Source organism: Rhincodon typus, chromosome 17 (assembly GCF_021869965.1).
Source record: "Rhincodon typus isolate 14 chromosome 17, sRhiTyp1.1, whole genome shotgun sequence".
Taxonomy (NCBI): Eukaryota; Metazoa; Chordata; class Chondrichthyes; order Orectolobiformes; family Rhincodontidae; genus Rhincodon; species Rhincodon typus.
Genome location: NC_063348.1, coordinates 54,328,663 through 54,336,157, shown reverse-complemented (window position 1 = coordinate 54,336,157; position 7,495 = coordinate 54,328,663). Strand labels below are relative to the sequence as shown.

At 42.6% G+C, this 7,495-nt stretch overlaps 1 protein-coding gene across 1 annotated transcript in view; it reads left to right on the top strand.

Annotated features, from left to right (window-relative positions):
• The window catches only part of LOC109935161 (anoctamin-5), a 178,753-nt gene extending 173,057 nt beyond the window's left edge, over nucleotides 1–5,696 (top strand). The window contains exons 16-17 of the mRNA XM_048606897.1: nucleotides 1,074–1,179; nucleotides 3,263–5,696. Of these exons, the coding sequence (XP_048462854.1) occupies nucleotides 1,074–1,179; nucleotides 3,263–3,487 (331 nt within the window). The 3' untranslated portion in view covers nucleotides 3,488–5,696. The remainder of the gene's footprint in view (nucleotides 1–1,073; nucleotides 1,180–3,262) is intronic.
• The last annotated feature ends 1,799 nt before the right edge of the window (nucleotides 5,697–7,495 follow it).

Sequence of the window (7,495 nt, the reverse complement as noted above, 5' to 3'; positions counted from 1 at the left end):
GTACTTTCACACGGCACAAAACTGTCGGAGAAAGGCACATCCATGCCCCTTTGGTCACAGCAGTCAGCTGTTGTATCCTGAAACTCAAAGGCCCAAAATCACAGACAGCTGTTGTCAAACAGTACATAAGATGGGTATGATATTTAGAGTGCTGGGAGGGTTGGGTCAAGGACGATAGATTGTAGGGTGCCAAGTGGGTAGTGTGCCAGGTTAGCATGGTGCCAGGTGATAGGGGGTTAGGTGCCGGCTGGGGTGGGGTAGGATGGCAGGGTGTGAGAAGGGAAAGGGTAGGTAAGTGTTTAGAGTGGGTCCGTGGTGGATTGGGAAGGGTAAGTGTTGGGTCTAGGTGTCACGCTCCAGTAGGGGGAGAGGCGATCAGCATGGTGACTCAGTGGTTAGCACTGCTGCCTCACAGTGCCAGGGTCCCAGCTCCAACGATCAGAGGTTGGTCTGATATTGTCGCCAGGATGTTTTTGGTGGCCAGGTCACAGCAGTTGGGACTTTGTCCAGCAGTGAGGAGGGTTTGGGTGTGGATTAGCGCAGGGGGCATTGACTGGGGAGATAGGTGGCAGGAGAGAGGGACGGCTTGTTGGATCAAGAGACTGGGGTTTTAAGGATTCTGTGCGTTGTGAGTGAGGTAAATGTGGAGTCTGTTTAATAGTTATTCAGCAGTTAGACTGTGCATTTAATAGTCTAACTTTTCCTAAGTAACTAGTTTAATTTATTTCATCAGAACTGTCCAACTTGTCCAATTTAAGTATAGAATTTTGGAGGGCTCCAGATGTAGGGGAAGAGAACAGGAGAAAATTCACTTTCCCAGGCCATTTCCCTGGAGTTTGCTACATTGGGGATTCCATAGGGTCCCCATGCACAACTCCTGTCCACCTGACTATCAGAAAAATCCACCCATATTCTCACTTGCAAGGTAAGAGGTTCTCTCTTGTGTGGGAGTCGGGGCTGCTTTGAATTGAATGTTTTGATCTTCTGAACACTTTTGAAAGTTGCTGTTATTGATAGTAATCTGAATGGCACTTTTCTACTTTACAAAGATTTTGCCCTTTTCAATTTTGCAGGTACAAGGACTATCGTTACCCTTCAGGACATAGTTTAGAATATCAGCACAACATGCAATTCTGGCATATCTTGGCTGCAAAAATGGCATTCATTATCATCTTAGAGGTATCATTAAAATCTCTTCTCAGACTTTAATCTCTGATGTTATTAAAATGTTATTAAAGCCTGCTAAATACTTAAGATGACAGAATTGTAGGTTTTAATTTGGAGGCAATTTGATTAATTTACACTTTGCTGATGCCGATTCACAGACCCACTGTTTTGTCCCCCACTGATGAGTGAGATTAACGTTCACAGTGTAACCCTGAAGCTAGCTGCCTCTGAGAAATTCAACAAGCTTAATCTCTCACCATGTGAAATTAGCCACTTTAACTCAGATGGGGAGGCGATGATCAAGTGGTATTTCACCAGGCTATTCAACCAAAGGCCGAGATTAATGTTCTGGGGACCTATTCAAATTCTGCAATAGCACATTAAAACATCTGGGGAAAAAGAAATATGAATTAAAGATTCTAATGAAACCATTGTCAATGTCAGGGGGAAACCCATCTGGTTCACTAGACACTTTAGGGAAGGAAATCTGCCATCCTTACCTGGCCTGGCCTACGCGTGACTCCAAACCCACAGCAATGTGTTGACTCTTAACTGCTCTCTGGCAATTAAATACAGGCCAGTGACACCCACAACCTGCAATAAACATTGTTCAAATGTATGATGTATTTACCAGCTCTTCAATAGCTTGTAAATTCTGTAGCCTCACTCTCGTCTTGCTAACCTGTACGCTGGCCAGGGGTATGGCATCATTAGATTGGAGCTAAGAAATAATGAGGCCCTGTTAGTGAAAGTGATTCCAGTTTAAATGTGTAAACTATTTTGGCAGGTTAGATTAGGTGAAGAAATCCTTTTAGAATGATGTCTGTATCTTGAGATCAACAATATAGAAAGAGAGAAATCTACTGCATTTATATGGAGCTTTTCCCATCAGGTCATCCCAAAGCACTCATGGTTATTAAACACTATGAGTTGGTTAAGGTCATTGCCTTGTTGGATGGAGAAAAAAGGTCTCATGATGGGGCCAGCATGGTGACTCAGTGGTTAGCACTGCTGCCTCACAGTGCCAGGGTCCCAGCTACAACCCCACCCTCAGGCAACTGTGTAGAGTTTGCACATTTCCCTGTGTATGTGTGGGTTTCCTCTGGGTGCTCTAGTTTCCTCCCACAGTCCAAAGATGTTTAGGTTATGTGGATTGACCATGTTAAATTGCCCATAGTGTCCAGGGACGTACAGGCTAGGTGGGTTAGCCATGGGAAATGCAGGGGTACAGGGATGGGGTAGAGGGCTGGGTCTGGGTGGGATGCTCTTTGGAGGGTTGGTGTAGACTCAATGGGCCAAATGGCCTGTTTCCATGCTGTAGGGATTCTATGATCCTATAGATTACTGAAGAGGGCTGTGGGGAGGGGGGTGGTTTCCCTAACAAACACCTCTCTTAAACCATTGTTTGAGAAACGATCATTTCTTGGAACCTTACTGTCCACACATTCGCTGCCTTACTGGTGTTAAAATTCATTGTATAATTGCAACTACGTCATCATGATAAATGTGCGAATCAGGAGCAAAGGAGACAATTCAGCACTTTCAGCCTGCTTCACCATTCATAGCCGATCTGATTGTAACCTCAAACTTGTATTCCCACTTACCCCCGATAATCTTCTTTAATTTAAAATAAATCTCTTTACTGCGGCCTTAAAAATATTCAAGGACTCTGCTTCCACAACCTTTTCAGGAAGACAGTTCCAAAGGTTCACGACCCTCTGAGAGAAAAGAAATTTGCCCAATCTCTCTTTTAAATGAGTGACGCCTGATATTTAAAAGAGTTGCCCCTAATTCTAGATTTTCCCAAAAGAGGAAGCATCCTTTCCACTTTTACCCTGTCAAGACCTCTCATACATTTCAAACAAGTGAACATTGAATATTTATTTCTTAATAATATTTCCTGGAGTATGTTTATCAGCGCCTGGAATATTGCTTGGTGTTACAGAACTCAGAAACTTTCTATCCCTGAGTCTGCAGTTGAAACAACCTTCTGTTTGACTTCCATCATTTAATTCAGATATCCTCTGTTTATCAGATTAAGTTCACTATACTGTAGCAGTGGATTTACTATTTTTTTGTTGCTGTTCACCTCCAGCACGTTGTTTTCCTGGTCAAGTTTGCGATCGCCGCACTGATTCCGGATGTCCCAAGTGAGGTGAAGGCTCGGATAAAACGGGAGAAGTATTTAACGCAGAAGATTTTGCACGAGTATGAACTCAATAAACTGAGAGAGATGCTTGCCGGTACAGGGAGTTGTGCTGTAAACAAGGAGGTCTCTGTGCAGGCAGAAAAGGTGGAGTTGCTGAGCGAGCAGTTGTAGCCCAAGTGGCAGCAGGTTTGAGAAACACCGAGAAAGGACTCGCCTGTGTTGGTAAAACAAATGGATTTGTTTATTTGGTGAGGAATGGCCTCCCATGATGACATGGGAGTTGGTTCCAGCAATCATGATGTTGCTGCCACTAATTATGATACTATATCCTGCTGTAGAGTCTGTGAGCTACTGCTTTTGATGTGACAACTTTTCAGAATAATTTTCTAACCTGGCAATTAACAGTTCCTGTTATCTTTCTGAATGTGCCGTTCCTTTGGGATAATGAACACTTCTATTGTTGTCAAGGAGACACTGACTGTTAAACCGTCCAAAAACATTACAAACCTGTTGAAAACCTCGCATATAGGATAATGAAGAATGTCAAGTTGTAAGTCTATGTTATACTCTATCTGATCTAAAATGAGAACCAATGCAATCCTGTGATCAGGTGCAATGTCTTTTTGTTTTTTAGTTTCACTCCTTTGGTCATTGACTCCATCATATTTGCTTTAGACTCCCTTGGCCTCTTTTTTGTTTCCTCTGCTCTCCTTTTCTATCTCTTGTCTCTTTTTATTCCTTACCTGCCTTATCTCTCTAGTCCACGTTCTGCGCAGATTCATCAGACCAACAATACTGTCTGTAACAGAATGAAACAAAATGGACACAAAATGACGTATGAAGCAAGGTCATGTTCTGTGAAACTTAAGAGTGGAAACTACTGCGAGATACTAATGCACAAAATGTAACTACTGAAATCTCATTGACCAATTCTTAACTTTATGCACACGCTGAATAAAAAAGCCATCAGTTTCCTGTAATACCTCCACAGCTAGGGCTAAATGCTACACATCTCTATATTATTACTCCATGCTCCAGTGTTGGACCGTGCCCTAGTTTCAATGACTAGTCAAGAAATGCTTCATTAGTTTTGAATCAAAATTTACTCTTAAGGTTGCATTAAAACTTCCTTTGAAAATTGTTTTAAAGAGGTGGATGTGTGACATGCAGAATAGGTGTGGAGTAAGTATGTTCTAATCACAGATGTCCCAATCTATGTCAGCAAACAGAAGGAGTTTCAAAAAGCCCGTCCTGCAACAATAACATGCTTTGGGCAACATAAAGGGACATCGAAGAAGGCCATTCTTAAACAGCCTTCACACATTATCCCACCTGCCATTGCCCTGAGTGTCTTGAAAGTGGAGCGAGATTAAAGCCCTGAAATACCAGTGTAGTGGGCAGTTAATTGGCTTCATTTGGCCAAAGAGCTTGCAGCCTAGAGGTAATGTAACCCCTCCTTTGTATTATAGGTTCAGAGGTGGGTGGGAAGGGAGTGGGATGGACACTTGACATATTTTGTTCATCCCTCCTGCCAAAAACATGCACGACATAAAATCTACCTGGTGGTGTCTTGAGGTAAGCCCCCTCCAATGAGCGTCAGAGACTGGTCTGACATTGTGCCATTCAGCCTTTTCCCCGTGCCTCAAGAACTGTTCTTTCCTGAATGCCCGAAGACACACACAAGTGGGGGTTGGGGGTGAGAGACCCCATCCTCCTGTGTGATATCATGGAGGCAGCCCACAGAGGTCGTAGGTCACCCAAACATAGGCTCACCAAGTAGCAAGTGAGAATGACCTTTTGTCTGATACACAAAATAATTCCACAAACATAAGCGTGAGGAGTAGGCCGTTTGGCGCCTTGAGCTTGCTCTATCATTTAATAAGATCATGGCTAATCTGATTGTAATCTCAAATCTCCATTCTCACCTACCCTTAATACTTTTCCCTACTACCCCCAACACAGTTGCTTATTGAGAAACTATTCACGTCTCCCTTAAAAATATTTAAAGACTCTGTTTCCAGAAGCTTCTGTGGAAGAGAGTTCCAAAGACTCTTGACCCACTGTGAGGGGGGAAAAAAAAACCTTTTGTCTGATCTCTGTTTTAAACGGGTGGAGGTTTCTTTCAGACAGTGACCCTTAGTTCTAGATCCTCCCACTAGATTGCAAATTCTATCCATGTCTATGCTGTCAAGACACCTCCAGATCTTATGGGTTTCAATGAAGTTGTTTGTTACTGTTCTAAACTCCAGCTGACATAAGTCTAACCTGACCAATCTTGCCTCGTAAGACAACCCATCCAATTCAGGTAATCTGGCTGGTAAACAGAAATGGAAATTGCTGGGAAAATTCAGCAGGTCTGGCAGCATCTGGGGAGAGGTAAAAAGTGTTAACGTTTCAGGTTCAGTGATCCTTCTTCAGGTCATTCTGAAGAAGGATCAGTGGACCTGAAATATTAACTCTGCTTTGTCGCCCCAGATGCTGCCAGACCTGCTGCGTTTTCCCAACAATTTTGGTTTTTGTTTCTGATTTCCAGCATCCACAATTTTTCTTTAATTAGGCTGATTAAACCCATCTCTGAAGGGTTACTTCTGATTAATTCTGGTCTGTCTGTTATTTTTGTAAACAGAAAGAGTGCCTTGAATAGATCAGCAGGAGCGACTTACAGAGCAAAGAACCAGCTTCTTATTTCATCTATTTCACATAAGGGCCTTATGTGAGATAGATGAAAAGTTTCTGATTACTCCCAGGACAATTCAAACAAAAACAATTGAAGGCAAAGAGTGTGTTTCATAAACTATGTCCATGCTTTAAGTTGCCCTGCATATTTTAACATTGTTTTATTTTTAAGGCCTGCATTTCTTCCGATTACGTTCACAGTCCTGCTATCATGTGATTGCCCCCTGACTTCCACCCTTACCTGCTGGAGTTACAGCCCCACACCCATGCTTTCTAGGCCCTGATTTTACTTCCTTCTGGCATTGCTTCCCTCCGCCTTTGCCATGGGCCTTGCCCCTTGTTTGCCCCCAACACCGCCTCCATCCCTCTCCCGGCATTGGTACCTCTGTTGCCTACTACCCCCTCACAATCTTGCCTTCCTCTGCCCCTTCAGCCCAACTGTAGGTTCCGAACTTGTACTAATGGCCTCCATCTCGTGGTGGAAGCTGGTAAGGTCTCTGCACTGACAATCCTCCACCATTGGATGAACCTGGTCAACCTAAGGTGCTGTGTTTTTACAAATATTTCAAAAACTACTATATTGTACTTTACAGATCTTATACTGTTTTGATTTTCTTTATATTTTGTGTTGTATTTTAGTTTGCAAGTTATTTCAGCTGTGAATGTTCAGTGCTGCACATGTATAGTACAGTATTTTCAACATCATCTTTGTTTTGCCTGAGCAAAAAAAATGTCCAAAGGAACCTAATTCTGACTTCCTGTGGGAACCTATGATTCACTTAAAGTTATTTTACTCAAAGTTATGATTTTAAGGGATGAAATCACAATTTTAAGCGAGGACTTACTGTACAAACTTCTAGGAGCAGTGGTTTCATGTTAGTCCAGTCACAGTTCTAGTTTCCTCTGAGACTTTCACAAACTCTAAGTGGAAGTCTGTGTTTATCTAGTTCCCAGTTTCAATCTTTTTATTTAAGAAAAGCCATCATCTTTAATAAAAAAAACAAAACTGACTTCAGATCATTGGCAATTGCCAAGCACATAATTATATTTAGAGGTATCAATGCAGATTTAATTATAAATCTTTTAGATTGCAGTGGAGCCAGTATCAGTGGAAAATGTCTGTTAGAGGACACCATAGAGCCACATTTAAAAGGCAAAGATGGTCATTGCTGAAAAATCTGGGCTTGGAGTCTTTGATGAGAGGAATGGCATGTGGGGAGATGAATTCAGCGGCAGAGAAGTGTCTACCCACACTGATGTTGGCATCATGGTTGACTGAGTCTCCTGCTCCAGATCATTAGGAGGAACTTTATCGAGACATTGCATGCAAATTGAGGCAAGTATGTTAAATGCACTGGCTGTAACCTGTGGGCCATCGCCTCCTCAAAGCTGCTGGTTAAGTTTAACATTCACTTCCACCTTGTGAGGGCTGAGAGTGATAACCCTCACTCATGGACTCCGGGCTAGCACTGAGCTTTTCATCTATCCTACAGATCTACTGTG